Genomic DNA, 20465 nt, shown 5'->3' with positions numbered 1-20465 from the left:
CTGTTTTCTAAATAAAGAAACAGAGCCTCTCATTGTAACATATTCTCATATTTTCTTCTTCAATAAAGATCACAGAAATTCTATTTAAAGAGAGATTATTTTTGAATGCGGGTTGCATATTACTTTTATTGATAAATTTTAAGTTTTTAATAAAACTAATATGCGGCACGATATCCATAAAAAAAAAATGTGGCGTGATAGCTAATACCCAAGAAGTTGCATGCAAAATTTAGAATAAAAATCCTTTATCTCACTTAGTGTTCTACACTACTACTTTATGTTCTAAGTGAGGGAGGGGAGATGAAAGTCTTATTCAATCAAGAAAGAAAGAAAAAATAATGGTTAAGTTAGTGCTAGCATTTGTATGGTTACTGGGTACAATTAGTGCGTTATACATTTAAAGTGCTAAGTGAACGTTCCCAATGGGTGTGGGGCAACGCTGCATGGCTATGTTCTGGACGAGTGTTGTGTGTAGTTAGAATAATTAATTGGACAAAATTTAATTACAAAATTGTTTGTAGCCTACAGTTACAATTTTGCTCAATATCTTTTTATTAGAGATGGATTTTGACAAATCCACTATTAGATTACATTTCTTCTTATAATCTTCATGCTTGCAAAATTTCTAAAAAATTAAATATTAATAGCTATATTTTAAATAAATTGTTTAAATTGCAAATTTTTGTAATTTAAAATTATACATAAAATATAAAATTATAAATCATATAATAAATAATATCTAATAGACACAAAATTTGACATGTGTATTAAGAGAGTAAAAACTATGCAATTCAACCGTTAGATTTTCAAAATATATTGTAATTTTTATTTTATTAAGTAAGGTTATAGTTTAAAGGTACAACAAATTTTGTAACTAAATTTTGTCCTAATTAATCTAACTCGTTGAGCTTTGTCTTTTAGTTTAGAATTTGAAAGACAAAGATAAATAGTTTTTATTTTTTGATAACTTCAACCTATAATGTCTACTTTTAAAATCCACCAAATAATTGCAAGAATAAAATGTCACATCGACTTAACATAATAAGATTGTCAAAATTTCCCGCATTGCTAACTCATTGTTCTATGACTAAATGGTTAATACTAAATAAATGTTTATTTAGATTTTCATGAATTAATTTTATTACTTCGACCCCTTCCTTGAAATCCTAGCTCTTGACTGCACGTGTCCAAGTATTGTTTGCCCAGGATTGTATTTTGGGTTGATTTTCCGTTGTTGTAATGAGTTTAAGTGGCGGTGGTGGTGGTAGTGGTGGTGGGTGGATGGGATTTGTGTTTAGATATAGGTGGTGTTGCGTTGCAGAGGATCTCTTGGAAATAACAAGCGGGAGAGAGGAAAAAATATTAAAATATTGGAATAGCAAGTTACAGTAACTACATTAGTAATTGTGTAAATTTAGAATTTTGGGGCTGAATGTGCAAAATTGGGTGAATACTCTAAAGGTTCTAGTGGTTCAGGATTTATATTGCTATGAAAGAATGATTAAACTTAGAAGTTGTAAAGAATAGTTAGGTTGGGGAAAAAAATTTGCCTGAGCTAGTATAAGCAAAAATTATTTTAATATTCTACGGGTAGTACATTTTCCCTCCCATAAATGGTTTACCACATCAAGAATTCAACCACTGTTATGTGAAAAGGGCAGCAATACTCCAAAATTGGCTGTTTTGTACGGACAAATTGGACAAACAATTACTTAGTTGACAAACTATAATATGTTACTTTAAAAAAGTGCTAGACTCATCAATGTGGCAGTGTGCCATGTATGTGGATCATTATATGCAAACTTTAATTGTACCTGTTCCTGTAGGATTGGCATCTGGAAATCCAGCTTGGATTCGGGAATGATTTCTCCAGCATCATTAATGACTGACTTTTGTGTGCTTAAGAAGCTCATGAATTTTGGAAGACAATGAAGTACTAGGTGACGCAACTGAGGGAACAAGATCGTGTCTCTGTCTTCTATTTCACACTCTTCTTTTATGACTATTGCACCCATGATGCTGCATTCTCTTATCTCTAATGTTTGAAGTTGGGAAAGGCTTTTAGCTATGGATGATGAGAAGATAAACTTTAGTTTCTCACAATGTTCCACTTTCACAATTCTTAAGTTACAAAAAGATGCCAATGGAATTTTTCCATTACATATTTCTTCCAAGCTGAGCATATTTTTGAGAGAAAATATCTCCAAGGCAGGAAAGACAACATCAGAGATAACCAACCCCCTTGAATCGATGATATACTTAATCTCGACATTGTTTTGGACATGGAGATACTTCAGCTGCTGGAAGCCTTTCGTATCTAATTCATATATGATATTCTGAACGCCCTTTAACTCATCCAAAATCAAATCTTCTATTCCATTCAACAACATTTTGATTCCCCTCTCCAATTGAAAGCTTGTATGCAACTTGAGTTTTAGTATTCTTGAATTTTCATGTTTATCATACCAATCCCACACATCTCCTATAACTATTTTGTATCTTATCAACTTCTTAAACAACAGATCCTTTGGCAATAGGTTGGCATTTGGAATGTGTACTTCTAAAGTGGTCAACTGTGACAAATGTTTTAGCTCTGCAAGGCTAGCTCTTTCATTGTTGAGTCCTTCAACCTCCCATTGAGTGAAGCTATTGCCAACAAATAGCTCTTCTAATTGAATCAAGCATGATAGGACGTTGGCTGGAATCACTTGAAGTTTCTTACACTCACTCAAATCCAGCATCCGTAGATGAGTCAAAAACCCTATTTCTCTTGGCAACTCTTTAAATTCAGAGTGAATAAGACTAAGAATTTCTAAATTTTTCATCTCTCCAATCATAGCTATGTCTCCCAACACGCATTGATCCAGACACAATGTTTTCAAGTTTGTGAGTAGCATAAGTGAGGAAGGAAGTGATGAAAGTCGCATATAAGTCAAATCTATAACTTCTAGCTTTCTCATCCCTTTAAAAAATGTGTCTGGAATTTTAAAAGAAAGATCTCGGTCTTTGGGATCCACTAACAAGGTTATTAGTTCTGGACAATTCAAATTTTCAGGAAATTCATTAATATCCATTTGGGTAACACAAATTGATGTGCATATTTTTATGTCATCCTCGTTTGGCCATTCTACTGGGCCCTCATCTCTCATCATCAACACATATTGAGTCTTGCTTGCAATTGAGAGAGCAGCATCACGAACACGGTCATGCATACGGGCATATTTACTAATATCAGGAGCATCTAACAATAAGCCAGAGTCTTTGAGGCTACGAAGCAGAGTATATGTTCTATTTCTTGTTTTTTCCAATGTATTGATGCCATGAAATAAACGCAGCCCAAAACATTTTTTTAACAAGTCCTGATAATAAATTTCAGAACCAATTTGAGCACATAACAAAAAGAAGGGCTGGAGTTCTTCACTTTCAAGATAATTGTAACTCAACTCTATTGCTGAATACATTACTCCCTCGGAGTTGGGGCTCTTCAGTTGCTGTAGGGCGTCCTCCCATTCAGGCAAATGCTTGTTTTTTAATGCAGTTGCAACTGTTACAAGCGCAAGTGGTAGACCTTCACACGCTGTGGATACCTCCATTGCTTTGGATCGCAAATTTGAATCTTTGAGAGAATTACCTGACAGCTTCTCAAATAATTTCCATGCTTCTTCTTCGGGCAAAATATGAAGCCCAAAATCCTTTTGCGTACCCATCTGAGAAGTTAATATATCTTTGTTCCTGGATGTTACCACTACCTTGCATCCCTTTGGAGGAATTCCTATCTTTTCCAAATTAAGTTTCTCCCATATATCATCTAAGATAACAAGTCTCTTCTTATTATTGTCTTTTGTTAACCTCGCATTTAGAAGTTTTGCTCTTTCGCCTAAAGTGTCCTTGTCAAGCGTTAGATCTAATGTTTCTGAGATCTCTTTTTGAATCCGTTCTAAGCTTGAGTTCTGCTTCACAATTGATATAGCTACCTCATCAAATAACTTTTCTTCCTTGACTTTCTTAGCAACTTCTTTTACCAGTGTACTTTTTCCCACACCAGGCATCCCCCACACCCCAATCAAGTTGATATCAGCATCTCCTAGTGCCTCCATAATATCCTTCATAATTGACATTCTTGAATTAAACGTCATGTAATCCGTATATGTTGAAGTCACTAAATCTTGCGAAGCAGGACGTTGGGAAAAATGGCCAAAATTGACATTAAGAAGTTTATCAATCTCTAGCAACATCTTCTTTGCTGTCTTACTGTGCTTATGCCTTCGCTTCAAATTCAGGCAAGCCCCTTGGGAAGAGTTTTTCTTTTCTTTATCTGCGTCTAAAAATTCCTTGGCCTTTCGGATAATGTCATCCACCTTTTTCAACCACAAGACAACATCTGCTGCAATGTTTTCAACGTTGTTTTCAGCTGCTTCAACGCGAATTTGCATCCCATCCCTAGTAGCCTCCAAGTTGTTTACCTGATCCGTCATATTCTTAATGTTGTTGTCGTAGTGAAAAGAATAACATAGCCACTGCCCAACTGGTGCAACTGAGTACTCGGCGATTTTTGAAGCAATTGAAATTAGAATCTCCATTCCTGTTTTGATTTTTGCAATTGTACACACGGTTTGGAAATGGGTTCGAATAGGGATGTGTTCAATACTCCAACAAATTACATGATTTCCTTTTCCTTTGTGTTGAGAAGCATTCCTGTCAAAGTCAAAGGAAGAAAACTGTTCACTCCCAAAAATCAAGAAGGGCTACCACTGAAGGGGAACAGATGAAGAGAAGAAGAGGGGCCAAATGGCTATTTCTCGTTTCCGTATCAACGAAACCAAATATTTAAATCAGAACATATCTCAGTACTTTTCTATTATACGAAGAAGCCATATATATATATATATATATATATATAAAAAGTAGAGACTTCATGTGAGAAAATAGTGACCTAGGGTCTATTTGAGATCTGCTTATTTTACTGAAACTTAAATTTTTTTATTGAAAGTACTGTAGATAAAGGTAAATGTTAGTTGAAATAGTACAGTGAGACTCATGAATAGTATCAAAAAGTTTAGTAGGACCTATAAATAGTAACAAAAATAAATTAAATAAATTGAATAGTAAACTAAGTTGGCAAAAAAATAAACTAGCCAAATAGACATCTAATATGAGAAAGCATGAGGTTCTGTAAAGAGAACTGAAATATTCTCAAATGCCACATCAAATATAAGAACAAATTAAATATTAATTTTTTGTTTAATTTGATTTAATGTTTCAAGACTTTTCTAATTAAAAAATAAATATTTTTTGTATCTTTTGGTTCAATGTTTCAAGACTTTTTATCTCTCACACATACAAGCATTTTAATTCATCATTTTCACATCTTGCACTTCTATTTCTTTATATAAATCTACTCATAACCCTTCAAACCATTCCATGTCAAACACACAGACTAAAAAACAATGTCATTTACCTTCAATATTTCTTTAACACCTACTTAGCTTTAACATTGTTGTTTCATCGAATTCTAACCTGTATGAGTTGCTACAACCATGGAAGTGAGGCTTGCATTTTATATTGAGTGACAATGTCAATTACGATTTTGATGTTAAGGTTGGAACTTGAAAATTTGTAGGTTTTGTAAATAATGTGATTGATTGTGAATGTTTGGGATGTGTATTTTGTTTTAGAGTTAAGGAGAAAGAGAAAGAGAAAGACACATTTTCTATCAGCTTTTATTTTATAATATTCTTCCAAAGTTTTTTTTTTTTTTTTTTTTTTAAATTTCTCATTGCTTCAATTGAATAATCAATATATATATAAAAGCAGAGACCTCATGCGAGAAAGCATGAGGTTCTGCCATGTGGCGCCTTCTTTGATAACCATTCAAATTTTTTTTTTTTGGTTCAAGTTACACCTCATCTATTACTTATTACTCCTCATCACTCCTCTCTCTCAAGTCTCAATTGACTAAAATAACTTTTAAACTTTCAAGTATACCATTAATTGTTTAATAAAGAAAAAAAAAAAAAAATACCACAAATTCAGCTCTTCTACATCTAACCCTTCAATTGCCCGCCTCTTGCAATTATCTAAGTTATATAGCTCTTCTACATCTAACCCTTCAGTTGCCCACCTTTTTCAATTATCTAAGTTATATATTAATTAGTACACTTCCTTCTAGTCATGAGTCTCCTTTTACAACCACTTCCCTTATTTTCTTTTAATGTTTCTCTTTCTTTTTTTTCTTTTTTTTTTTCTTTTTTCTAAAATCTTTAGCTACACGTTTTTTAGCAATCACGCTTCCTAGCTTCTAGCCATGAGTCTCCTTTTACAATCACTTCTCTTCTTTTCTTTTAATGTTCCTCTTTTTTTTTTTTTTTTTTTTTTTTTTTTTTTTTTTTTTTTTTTTTTTTTTTCTTTTTTCTAAAATCTTTAGCTACACGTTTTTTAGCAATCACATTTTTATAACTCAAATTCTTGATGTATTGTAGGATAGATTGTGCTTGAAATGAGTAAATCCTATGGCAAAATTGCGGTTTTGCATTCTAGAATCTATAGAGTTCAAACATGGTGAGTAAGGGTTTGAAATTTTATTCTTTTTCTCCTTTTGAAATTTTATTCTAGAAAAGTGATTGTGTTCTTGGCTAAGTAAGAGGAAACACTAATATTATGCTTTAACTAATATAAACTAAATTAATTTTTGTTGTTGTTATCAATCTAATATTAGAGTTTGCAATAGAGGGTTGGGTTTTAATTGTGTTGTTATCAATTCAATATTAGAGTTTGCAATTTTGACGTGTTGGGTGTTTTGTTGGAATTATTACAGACAAATAAAAAGAAGTGGTTTATGAAATCCTACGACAAGGGCAATGGCAAGGAATCCAATCATATCCACGTGCTCTCTCTCCACGCCTTTGCAAATACCACAAACATATCATCATAATTGGAATGTCCCTTTGAGGTCAATTTTATTTTTCCCGTTATTTTCTTTGGGATGTTATTTTTAATTTCAGTAATCAACTGGGTTTATTTTTATTTTTCGGGGACAATAATCATCATATGCAAAGGTTAAAATCTAGAGCATCTTATCATAACTATTACTATACGTCCTTTTCTTACTTTCCAACTTCCATTCACTTAACTGAAACTATATGGGGCTGAATAATGACTATCCTTGATTAAAATCTCATTTCAACTATTGCTAAGCCTTAGCCACCTATTGGTGCAGCCACCTATTGGTGCTACAGTGCTCAAAGGCCCTATAGGGAATTTTTGGTTTAACTATATATCATTGCTAGATATCAACACAACACAAATTTCATCTTTTGTGTGCATTTTAATTTAGTCTTCTTTCTCTTTTGAATTTAACTTGCTCTTTGTCAATGTTCATTCTTTGTTGTTAATTAATGATGCGCTTTTGATTCCATAAAACATTTGGATATTAATGTTTTCATTCTTAATCAATTTTGAGTGTTATTTGGATGTAGTTAAGCATCAATGTAGTAGACCTCATGTTAGTTTATGTGTTTCTTAATGTACTTTGTGCAAGAAGGTGAATTAAAAGGTTTGAGTTTACATGTGCAGGAGATGAACTTTATGCAATCTTCTGTAGAAAGTGGACCATTCAGACAATGACAAATAACACATTAAAGAATGTAAATTCTGTTCATGTTTTCCAGCTATAAGAAACTGAGGAATTTCATATTCGAAAGCTTTAAAGGGGCAACCGAATATAAATGTTCTTGGAATTACTTTTTAAACATTGTTGTTTGTGACTTTCAAATGACTGCATATTGCAAATTGTTATGTTGGTATTAGTTTGGAATACTTACAAAAAATAACAAAGAATGTTGCCAAATCTAAATTTCATAGATTTGGCACTAACTACACTCAATAGAATTTTTAATTTTAATATTGAGCTTTAATAGGATTTGATTATGGTTAGGAACTAGGGTTTGGTTTGAATTTAGTTCTATTATTAAAACTCTGTAAATTAAACATGACTAACAATAATTGTATTAATGAACGCAAGGAGTTAAAACATATTTTTTTTTACAAAATATTTCAAAATGCACCGCGCATCACGCGGGATATCGGCTAGTTATAATAAATATGTGTATGCAATTTATAATTATTGCCTTTTATGATGAACTCATTACTAATAAAGTTTTTTATGACAAACTCATTACTAATAATGTTTTGCAACAATTATGCTATAATATATATACAATGTTCTCCAAAACTATCTTATGTAAAACATTTCAACATTATCCGTGCATCGCACGGGTAACTTATTAGTAGTGATAAATGTAAGTCCCTCTCATATAAAAGAATAATTTATGAATTAAATCATCTTTTTTTCTCTTCTCTGATATACCAACATAACTTAAGTTTTTTATTTTATTTTATTTTAGAAAGAGAAGAAACATAACTTAAATTTGTAGGATCTCCCTTCCCCCCCCCCCCCACCCCAAAAAATGTTATTACTTATTAGTAAGGTATTATTATTATTATTATTATTATTATTATTATTATTATTGAGAAACAAACACACACACAAATAAAGGAGAGGGAGGGGTTTTAACATAAATGTACACCACAACTTTACATAAGGATGTGACAAGTTATACTACACACAACACACTCTTTTAAGTAATGTGAGACAGCACACTCTCTATTAGTAAAGTTATTAGTAAGGGTTGGATGCAAGTTACACATAGTGTAACTCTAATCTTTATTATACCACATAATAACTTTTATAGATGCTAATTACTATTTGATCTAGAAACCCATATTTTATGCACAATTTTATATATAAAAAATTTAAAATTTAAATACTTGATCAATAACATAGTTATTTATCTTAGATCATCTTGAAATTTTACAAACATAAAGAGTACAAAGAGAAAATTTAATCCAATGGTGGATTTGTTAAAATTCATATCCAATAAAAAATATATTGAATGATGTAACATAGTTTAAAGGTACATGAAGAACAACTTGAACTCAATCCTATTAGTAAAGGGTTGAATTCAAGTTACAATATAAAGTGAGGAGTTTCACAAAGATGTAATTTCCTTCTTTTTTATTGGCAATTTTTTTTGGCTATATTGCGAAAGGGGAAGAGCATGTGGATGGTTAGAGGCAAAAGACCTAAGCTCACTTGAAGAATTTATCTTGTGGTCCACGTTTATTTAGGAAATTGACTTCAATTATATTACATGTCATTAGAAAGGTGAAGCACAAATTATTAAAATTAAAATAATCATAAATTTGAACCCATTACTTGAGTGATTAGATAAATAGTTAATAATTTTCCTATAACCTTAAGTGTAGAGTTATTTTATTTTTTATATTCTAAATTGCAATTATATTAAATTTACATTTTTTGGGGTTAAAAAATTGCTTTTATCTTTTAAAAGAACTTGTTCAATTATTCTTAATGCAGCTAAATTTAAGTAAGAATATTATATTTCAAATAAGTTGTTTCTTATATAAATCTTAATAAAATAAAAATAAAATTAATTTTATATAAATAATTAGTGCATCATGTATAAATAAATTTTACATGAAAATAAATGTATTAACCCTATTAATAGTCTTTGTAGTAACATAGCATAAATTGAGGTTGCTACAACGTGTATTATGTATACTATGCTCTTTGTGTGTATATGTATATATATAGTGAATTCATATATATATATATATATATATAATTATTTATCCAATAAAACTATATTTAATTATTTTAGACTAATTCAAGTGCACAATTATTTTTTAAATTATTGATTGCATGTGTTATTAAATTTTCTTTTATCTCTTGATACTTTTGTTTCAATCATTGGCAAAGAAATTAAATGTGAGCAAGAATGTCATATTTCAAATTCATTAAAAAAAAAAAGAAAAAAAAGAAAGAGAAACATTAAAAGAAAATAAGGGAAGTGGTTGTAAAAGGAGACTCATGACTAGAAGGAAGTGTACTAATTAATATATAACTTAGATAATTGAAAAAGGTGGGCAACTGAAGGGTTAGATGTAGAAGAGCTATATAACTTAGATAATTGCAAGAGGCGGGCAATTGAAGGGTTAGATGTAGAAGAGCTGAATTTGTGGTATTTTTTTTTTTTTTTCTTTATTAAACAATTAATGGTATACTTGAAAGTTTAAAAGTTATTTTAGTCAATTGAGACTTGAGAGAGAGGAGTGATGAGGAGTAATAAGTAATAGATGAGGTGTAACTTGAACCAAAAAAAAAAAATTTGAATGGTTATCAAAGAAGGCGCCACATGGCAGAACCTCATGCTTTCTCGCATGAGGTCTCTGCTTTTATATATATATTGATTATTCAATTGAAGCAATGAGAAATTTAAAAAAAAAAAAAAAAAAAAAACTTTGGAAGAATATTATAAAATAAAAGCTGATAGAAAATGTGTCTTTCTCTTTCTCTTTCTCCTTAACTCTAAAACAAAATACACATCCCAAACATTCACAATCAATCACATTATTTACAAAACCTACAAATTTTCAAGTTCCAACCTTAACATCAAAATCGTAATTGACATTGTCACTCAATATAAAATGCAAGCCTCACTTCCATGGTTGTAGCAACTCATACAGGTTAGAATTCGATGAAACAACAATGTTAAAGCTAAGTAGGTGTTAAAGAAATATTGAAGGTAAATGACATTGTTTTTTAGTCTGTGTGTTTGACATGGAATGGTTTGAAGGGTTATGAGTAGATTTATATAAAGAAATAGAAGTGCAAGATGTGAAAATGATGAATTAAAATGCTTGTATGTGTGAGAGATAAAAAGTCTTGAAACATTGAACCAAAAGATACAAAAAATATTTATTTTTTAATTAGAAAAGTCTTGAAACATTAAATCAAATTAAACAAAAAATTAATATTTAATTTGTTCTTATATTTGATGTGGCATTTGAGAATATTTCAGTTCTCTTTACAGAACCTCATGCTTTCTCATATTAGATGTCTATTTGGCTAGTTTATTTTTTTGCCAACTTAGTTTACTATTCAATTTATTTAATTTATTTTTGTTACTATTTATAGGTCCTACTAAACTTTTTGATACTATTCATGAGTCTCACTGTACTATTTCAACTAACATTTACCTTTATCTACAGTACTTTCAATAAAAAAATTTAAGTTTCAGTAAAATAAGCAGATCTCAAATAGACCCTAGGTCACTATTTTCTCACATGAAGTCTCTACTTTTTATATATATATATATATATATATATGGCTTCTTCGTATAATAGAAAAGTACTGAGATATGTTCTGATTTAAATATTTGGTTTCGTTGATACGGAAACGAGAAATAGCCATTTGGCCCCTCTTCTTCTCTTCATCTGTTCCCCTTCAGTGGTAGCCCTTCTTGATTTTTGGGAGTGAACAGTTTTCTTCCTTTGACTTTGACAGGAATGCTTCTCAACACAAAGGAAAAGGAAATCATGTAATTTGTTGGAGTATTGAACACATCCCTATTCGAACCCATTTCCAAACCGTGTGTACAATTGCAAAAATCAAAACAGGAATGGAGATTCTAATTTCAATTGCTTCAAAAATCGCCGAGTACTCAGTTGCACCAGTTGGGCAGTGGCTATGTTATTCTTTTCACTACGACAACAACATTAAGAATATGACGGATCAGGTAAACAACTTGGAGGCTACTAGGGATGGGATGCAAATTCGCGTTGAAGCAGCTGAAAACAACGTTGAAAACATTGCAGCAGATGTTGTCTTGTGGTTGAAAAAGGTGGATGACATTATCCGAAAGGCCAAGGAATTTTTAGACGCAGATAAAGAAAAGAAAAACTCTTCCCAAGGGGCTTGCCTGAATTTGAAGCGAAGGCATAAGCACAGTAAGACAGCAAAGAAGATGTTGCTAGAGATTGATAAACTTCTTAATGTCAATTTTGGCCATTTTTCCCAACGTCCTGCTTCGCAAGATTTAGTGACTTCAACATATACGGATTACATGACGTTTAATTCAAGAATGTCAATTATGAAGGATATTATGGAGGCACTAGGAGATGCTGATATCAACTTGATTGGGGTGTGGGGGATGCCTGGTGTGGGAAAAAGTACACTGGTAAAAGAAGTTGCTAAGAAAGTCAAGGAAGAAAAGTTATTTGATGAGGTAGCTATATCAATTGTGAAGCAGAACTCAAGCTTAGAACGGATTCAAAAAGAGATCTCAGAAACATTAGATCTAACGCTTGACAAGGACACTTTAGGCGAAAGAGCAAAACTTCTAAATGCGAGGTTAACAAAAGACAATAATAAGAAGAGACTTGTTATCTTAGATGATATATGGGAGAAACTTAATTTGGAAAAGATAGGAATTCCTCCAAAGGGATGCAAGGTAGTGGTAACATCCAGGAACAAAGATATATTAACTTCTCAGATGGGTACGCAAAAGGATTTTGGGCTTCATATTTTGCCCGAAGAAGAAGCATGGAAATTATTTGAGAAGCTGTCAGGTAATTCTCTCAAAGATTCAAATTTGCGATCCAAAGCAATGGAGGTATCCACAGCGTGTGAAGGTCTACCACTTGCGCTTGTAACAGTTGCAACTGCATTAAAAAACAAGCATTTGCCTGAATGGGAGGACACCCTACAGCAACTGAAGAGCCCCAACTCCGAGGGAGTAATGTATTCAGCAATAGAGTTGAGTTACAATTATCTTGAAAGTGAAGAACTCCAGCCCTTCTTTTTGTTATGTGCTCAAATTGGTTCTGAAATTTATTATCAGGACTTGTTAAAAAAATGTTTTGGGCTGCGTTTATTTCATGGCATCAATACATTGGAAAAAACAAGAAATAGAACATATACTCTGCTTCGTAGCCTCAAAGACTCTGGCTTATTGTTAGATGCTCCTGATATTAGTAAATATGCCCGTATGCATGACCGTGTTCGTGATGCTGCTCTCTCAATTGCAAGCAAGACTCAATATGTGTTGATGATGAGAGATGAGGGCCCAGTAGAATGGCCAAACGAGGATGACATAAAAATATGCACATCAATTTGTGTTACCCAAATGGATATTAATGAATTTCCTGAAAATTTGAATTGTCCAGAACTAATAACCTTGTTAGTGGATCCCAAAGACCGAGATCTTTCTTTTAAAATTCCAGACACATTTTTTAAAGGGATGAGAAAGCTAGAAGTTATAGATTTGACTTATATGCGACTTTCATCACTTCCTTCCTCACTTATGCTACTCACAAACTTGAAAACATTGTGTCTGGATCAATGCGTGTTGGGAGACATAGCTATGATTGGAGAGATGAAAAATTTAGAAATTCTTAGTCTTATTCACTCTGAATTTAAAGAGTTGCCAAGAGAAATAGGGTTTTTGACTCATCTACGGATGCTGGATTTGAGTGAGTGTAAGAAACTTCAAGTGATTCCAGCCAACGTCCTATCATGCTTGATTCAATTAGAAGAGCTATTTGTTGGCAATAGCTTCACTCAATGGGAGGTTGAAGGACTCAACAATGAAAGAGCTAGCCTTGCAGAGCTAAAACATTTGTCACAGTTGACCACTTTAGAAGTACACATTCCAAATGCCAACCTATTGCCAAAGGATCTGTTGTTTAAGAAGTTGATAAGATACAAAATAGTTATAGGAGATGTGTGGGATTGGTATGATAAACATGAAAATTCAAGAATACTAAAACTCAAGTTGCATACAAGCTTTCAATTGGAGAGGGGAATCAAAATGTTGTTGAATGGAATAGAAGATTTGATTTTGGATGAGTTAAAGGGCGTTCAGAATATCATATATGAATTAGATACGAAAGGCTTCCAGCAGCTGAAGTATCTCCATGTCCAAAACAATGTCGAGATTAAGTATATCATCGATTCAAGGGGGTTGGTTATCTCTGATGTTGTCTTTCCTGCCTTGGAGATATTTTCTCTCAAAAATATGCTCAGCTTGGAAGAAATATGTAATGGAAAAATTCCATTGGCATCTTTTTGTAACTTAAGAATTGTGAAAGTGGAACATTGTGAGAAACTAAAGTTTATCTTCTCATCATCCATAGCTAAAAGCCTTTCCCAACTTCAAACATTAGAGATAAGAGAATGCAGCATCATGGGTGCAATAGTCATAAAAGAAGAGTGTGAAATAGAAGACAGAGACACGATCTTGTTCCCTCAGTTGCGTCACCTAGTACTTCATTGTCTTCCAAAATTCATGAGCTTCTTAAGCACACAAAAGTCAGTCATTAATGATGCTGGAGAAATCATTCCCGAATCCAAGCTGGATTTCCAGATGCCAATCCTACAGGAACAGGTACAATTAAAGTTTGCATATAATGATCCACATACATGGCACACTGCCACATTGATGAGTCTAGCACTTTTTTAAAGTAACATATTATAGTTTGTCAACTAAGTAATTGTTTGTCCAATTTGTCCGTACAAAACAGCCAATTTTGGAGTATTGCTGCCCTTTTCACATAACAGTGGTTGAATTCTTGATGTGGTAAACCATTTATGGGAGGGAAAATGTACTACCCGTAGAATATTAAAATAATTTTTGCTTATACTAGCTCAGGCAAATTTTTTTCCCCAACCTAACTATTCTTTACAACTTCTAAGTTTAATCATTCTTTCATAGCAATATAAATCCTGAACCACTAGAACCTTTAGAGTATTCACCCAATTTTGCACATTCAGCCCCAAAATTCTAAATTTACACAATTACTAATGTAGTTACTGTAACTTGCTATTCCAATATTTTAATATTTTTTCCTCTCTCCCGCTTGTTATTTCCAAGAGATCCTCTGCAACGCAACACCACCTATATCTAAACACAAATCCCATCCACCCACCACCACTACCACCACCACCGCCACTTAAACTCATTACAACAACGGAAAATCAACCCAAAATACAATCCTGGGCAAACAATACTTGGACACGTGCAGTCAAGAGCTAGGATTTCAAGGAAGGGGTCGAAGTAATAAAATTAATTCATGAAAATCTAAATAAACATTTATTTAGTATTAACCATTTAGTCATAGAACAATGAGTTAGCAATGCGGGAAATTTTGACAATCTTATTATGTTAAGTCGATGTGACATTTTATTCTTGCAATTATTTGGTGGATTTTAAAAGTAGACATTATAGGTTGAAGTTATCAAAAAATAAAAACTATTTATCTTTGTCTTTCAAATTCTAAACTAAAAGACAAAGCTCAACGAGTTAGATTAATTAGGACAAAATTTAGTTACAAAATTTGTTGTACCTTTAAACTATAACCTTACTTAATAAAATAAAAATTACAATATATTTTGAAAATCTAACGGTTGAATTGCATAGTTTTTACTCTCTTAATACACATGTCAAATTTTGTGTCTATTAGATATTATTTATTATATGATTTATAATTTTATATTTTATGTATAATTTTAAATTACAAAAATTTGCAATTTAAACAATTTATTTAAAATATAGCTATTAATATTTAATTTTTTAGAAATTTTGCAAGCATGAAGATTATAAGAAGAAATGTAATCTAATAGTGGATTTGTCAAAATCCATCTCTAATAAAAAGATATTGAGCAAAATTGTAACTGTAGGCTACAAACAATTTTGTAATTAAATTTTGTCCAATTAATTATTCTAACTACACACAACACTCGTCCAGAACATAGCCATGCAGCGTTGCCCCACACCCATTGGGAACGTTCACTTAGCACTTTAAATGTATAACGCACTAATTGTACCCAGTAACCATACAAATGCTAGCACTAACTTAACCATTATTTTTTCTTTCTTTCTTGATTGAATAAGACTTTCATCTCCCCTCCCTCACTTAGAACATAAAGTAGTAGTGTAGAACACTAAGTGAGATAAAGGATTTTTATTCTAAATTTTGCATGCAACTTCTTGGGTATTAGCTATCACGCCACATTTTTTTTTTATGGATATCGTGCCGCATATTAGTTTTATTAAAAACTTAAAATTTATCAATAAAAGTAATATGCAACCCGCATTCAAAAATAATCTCTCTTTAAATAGAATTTCTGTGATCTTTATTGAAGAAGAAAATATGAGAATATGTTACAATGAGAGGCTCTGTTTCTTTATTTAGAAAACAGTCTAAACAGAGCAACCAAAAATGAGAAACTAACACTTACAACGAATTGTCTGCACAAGAAATTGAATTAGAACACGTGTCTAACAAAATAACAACTTGAGCTAAATGAAAATTGATCACGAGCGTCACTTAAGTACCCCCTAATCTTTACGGCATGTTTTGAGTCTGTACTTCATCACTGTTTGAGGTCTGGGCCTTGTTGTATTAGGCAAATACGACACCGTTTTTGGCATCTCTTTTTAACAAGTTTGCTGAAGGAGCTAATTAATTGCTGTTGCAGGTTTTGTTCCCCAACTTGGAAACGTTGCAACTGTCCTCTATACACTCCGAAGAGATACTACTACAGAACCAACATCGGCCAAGCTCCTCTTTCAAATTAACAAACATACAAACAGACTCAAGATTTCAAAATTTGTGTAGGTTGAAGGTGAAAGGCTCTGGCAATTTAAAATACCTATTGTCTTCTTCTACAGCGAGGTTTCTGGTTCAGCTCAAATATCTTTACATTGAAGAGTGTAAGGTAATGGAAGAGATACTACTCATAGAAGACTTAGGACAAGAACAAACAAGTCCAATGGTGTTTTTCCCTCAACTGGAATCCCTGTTTCTAAAATATCTTCCCGTCCTCAAAAGATTTTGCGTAGGAAGCAATGTCAGATTTCCATCCTTGAAGGATCTATGGATAGAACAATGCCCTAAATTGGAGTCGTTCATATTCAAACCTGTTAGTTCAGGCATGACATTGAGCAAAGAAATTAAGGAAGTGAATTCAGAGGAGATCTCTCAAACTGCCATGCAACCTCTCTTCAATGATGAGGTAATTCTATTTTTATTATCCCCTATTTTATTTCGTATATATTTTATTTTCTATTATGTAGGTTATTATGATTAGATATGTCAATAACATAGTATGGACTTTCAGGTTGCATTCCCTAGTTTGGAGACAATGAGAATCTTGCACTTGGAAAACTTGAAAATCATATGGCATGATCAATTAGCTGAAGATTCCTTTTTCAAGCTTCAATCTCTTTTTGTTCAATATTGTGAAAATCTTGTGAATATCTTTGAATCTAATATGCTGACAAGATTTCAAAGTCTAGAGAGACTTCGCATAGAATATTGTGGTTCACTACAAGAAGTGTTTGAACTTCAAAGGCACAATGTTATAGAATCACATGCTGTGACAGCCATTTCATTGAAAAGTTTGATATTGCGTCGTCTACCGAAAATGAAGCAGGTATGGAATAAGGACCCCCAAGGAATTTTCAGCTTTCAAAATCTACAAGAAATAAGTGTTTGGGAATGTGAGAGTCTACAAAGTTTGTTCCCAGCATCTGTGGCTAGATGTCTCATGCAATTGGAGGATCTTCGGATAGAAGATTGTGGAGTGGAGGAAATTGTTTCAAGTGAAGAAATTGCAAAAGCAGCAGCAAGATTTGTTTTCCCTAAAGTAACTCTCCTAGTACTTCGTAAATTGCCAAAGCTCAAGTGGTTTTGCCGAGGGTTGCATACTTCAAAATGGCCACTGTTGAAAAAATTGGAGGTGCGTGCATGTGATCAAATTGAGATATTTGCTTCAAAAATTTTGAACTTTCAAGAAACAGTTGAACAAAGCCAACTAGAGACTTCCATTCAACAACCCCTTTTCTTGGTTGAAGAGGTAAGAGGCTAATTTAACTACTCTTTTATAATATTTAGGTTTACGAGAAATAATAACTTTGATTGGAGTAGTACTCATCTCTCACGCAAAAATCAAGTTTCAAACGCGAAGTTCTTAGTAAAGGTCATGTATCTATATACTTTTTTTTTTTCTTTTTTTAACAAAATTCTTAATCAATATTCTTGCATCAAAATATAGGTACCTTTGGTGTTTATTTTGGTCAATGTGTCCAAAAATATGAAAGTACTACAAGTGTCAAATTGTGACAAATTGAAACAATTGATCGACAACAACTACTAATTGATTAACATGGTTTTGGAAAAAATTCTTTTCTTATAAATGACTCTTACACCACTATGCATTTGATTGACTAGTACTGTTCGATAGTATTTATGAATTACGACATAGTTCTTTATTATGTACTTTTTTTTTAAGTTTCATCTAGATATAATAAGGTTGGACCATATTTTTACCATTAGTTTTAGAGACTTCACAAATATAATCCATTTCATTAATAAATCTATTTTTCTTTTATTCAATGCTTTGATATATTTTTTTTATAGGGTACATTATTCCCTAACTTGGAGGTTTTGACATTGAGTGGATATTTCATGATGAAGGAGATACAACGTGACCAACTTTTGGAAGAGAGTTTTTACAAATTAAAAGACCTTTCCATAGCCGGCAATCTAGCTGTTTCTGATTGGATTAATTTTCTAAAAAGATTACACATTTTGGAGAAACTTTTTGTGAGGCTTACTTCTTGGGAAGAAATATTCCCATATGAAGGACTTTTTGACCAGGAAAATAATGTTACAATACTCGCACAACTACAAGAACTAGAGCTATATGAACTACCAACGTTAACACATTTGTGGAAAGAAGACACCCAACCAAGCCCAATTTTGTATAATCTGGAAAATCTAATAGTGTCATTTTGTGACAAATTGAAAATTTTAGTACCATCATCAATATCCTTCCAAAATTTGACAATTCTGGAATTACTAAAATGTCATGGATTGATTAACTTAGTTACATCATCAACAGCCAAAAGTTTGGTACAGCTCAAAAAAATGAGTGTAAGTGAATGTGAAAGGATGACAGAAGTTGTAGTAGGAGAGGGAGGTGAAGCGAGTGAGGTGATTACTTTCACCCAATTGATATACTTAAAACTTGATTCCTTGCCAAACCTTGCAAGCTTTTGCTCTGAAAGTTATTCTTTCAATTTCCCATCTTTGGAAGAAGTAATTGTGAGGCAGTGCCCAGAAATGAAGACTTTCTCTTATGGAGCTTTAAGGACACCAAAGCTAAAAAAAGTACAAGCAACACAAGAAGATGAATGGCATTGGAAGGTTGACCTGAATACTACCATACATTGGCTCACACAATAGTTCATTGAAGAAAGGGTAAGTACATTATTCAAAAAATATATTTTTTTCCCACACCATGTACTTTAATCTTTTTAATGCATTGATGCATAAACACGAGCAACCTTTTCACTCTTCCACTAGATAATTATCATAATAGAATCCTTGAAAATTGCATCAAAATTTCTTCATTATACATATTATTGTGTCCTTATGCACTTCGTAAGAACACACAAAATAATTTATTATATTTAAAAGGATATTATTTTTCCTTGATGATACTTTGATGTCAGCAGTTATAATGATTGATGATTTTTTCTTCAATATGTTGTTTTCTATAACACAAAGTTCAGAATTCTAAAGATGGAGATCATCCAAAATATGCAGCAACGGGGGGAATGAGGCTTGGAATTGTAGTTTGTGGTACTTGGGATCATGTTTCTTTCTCCTAAAATCATATGCACAGAGGGTCGTTATCCCCATGGTTATGGAAATCAATAGAGTTCATCCATTTGTTGTTTATTCCGCTATTGTTTCTTTATTTTCTTGTTTTGCCATGTTAGAAAAAAAAAAAGAAAAAAAAGAAGAAGAGTAGTAGTAGTAGCAGCAGCAGCAGCACTACTACATCTTATTTGTGTGATACATTTCTCTTTGGAGTGTTATAAACTACCTCTTCTTAGTGCAAAAAGACCATATGGCTATTTAAATGAAGTTGTGCATACATGCTATTATTTTGATGAGTGTTATAAACTGCATGCTATCATTGAGTGTCAAAATTTTACACACATATTCATTTAGATTATGTTAGAGTAGAATTCTATTTCAAAGTTGCTTATCCTTTTAAATTCTCTAACTCAATTATCCACGTATGCTCACCCATGCACATAATAGACCAACACTTAAAGACTATCATAGAAGCAACCGTATAGATTAACGTAGCCAATTTGATCTCCCTTGACTTTTAGCTTCATGGTTACGGAAGATAAATGATACTGTATATGGTTGTGAAATTTTAGTTAAAGAGGTTTAGGAAGAAAAATTTTATCTTTATGGCTTTAAGTATGCATGAGTAAATTATCTTCTCTTCATAAACAATTGTATGTAATTGAAATACAAATTAGTATTTTATGGAGCAAGAAAAGAATAAATAGTAACATTGACCACCAAAACAGGAAGAATGCAGTTGTTGTTTTTTTTTTTTTAAAATAATTACAATAGTTAAAATAAAAAATAATAAAAACCCTGAAATAAGCATAAATCTCATGAATCAAAGATCCACCATCTCTATCTAATGAAAGGGGTGTAAATTATATTAAAAG

The 20465-nt window shown here is 32.2% G+C and overlaps 2 protein-coding genes across 5 annotated transcripts in view; one reads left to right on the top strand and one right to left on the bottom strand.

Moving 5' to 3' along the window:
- LOC111998942 (disease resistance protein At4g27190) overlaps positions 1 to 20465 on the top strand; it is a 164027-nt gene that overhangs the window by 32913 nt on the left and 110649 nt on the right. The window contains exons 4-8 of one of the 4 annotated variants that reach the window (XM_065775895.1): positions 11426 to 14306; positions 16400 to 16936; positions 17042 to 17779; positions 18343 to 19185; positions 19495 to 19883. In XM_065775895.1, the coding sequence (XP_065631967.1) occupies positions 11541 to 14306; positions 16400 to 16936; positions 17042 to 17779; positions 18343 to 19170 (4869 nt within the window). In that variant the 5' untranslated portion in view covers positions 11426 to 11540 and the 3' untranslated portion in view covers positions 19171 to 19185; positions 19495 to 19883. Of the gene's footprint in view, positions 1 to 11425; positions 14307 to 16399; positions 16937 to 17041; positions 17780 to 18342; positions 19186 to 19494; positions 19884 to 20465 lie in introns of those variants that run through there. The other 3 variants (XM_065775894.1, XM_065775896.1, XM_065775893.1) reach the window with 3 other exon arrangements.
- On the bottom strand, positions 1653 to 8422 carry LOC136061521 (disease resistance protein At4g27190-like). Its single transcript, XM_065775892.1, has one exon. The coding sequence runs from the start codon at positions 4578 to 4580 to the stop codon at positions 1740 to 1742; it is 2841 nt and encodes a 946-aa protein (XP_065631964.1). The 5' UTR covers positions 4581 to 8422; the 3' UTR covers positions 1653 to 1739.

The sequence above is a fragment of the Quercus suber genome, unplaced genomic scaffold (genome assembly GCF_002906115.3).
Source record: "Quercus suber isolate HL8 unplaced genomic scaffold, Cork oak 2.0 scaffold_121, whole genome shotgun sequence".
In the NCBI taxonomy this organism is placed as follows: domain Eukaryota; kingdom Viridiplantae; phylum Streptophyta; class Magnoliopsida; order Fagales; family Fagaceae; genus Quercus; species Quercus suber.
This window is presented reverse-complemented; position numbering and strand designations above follow the sequence as displayed.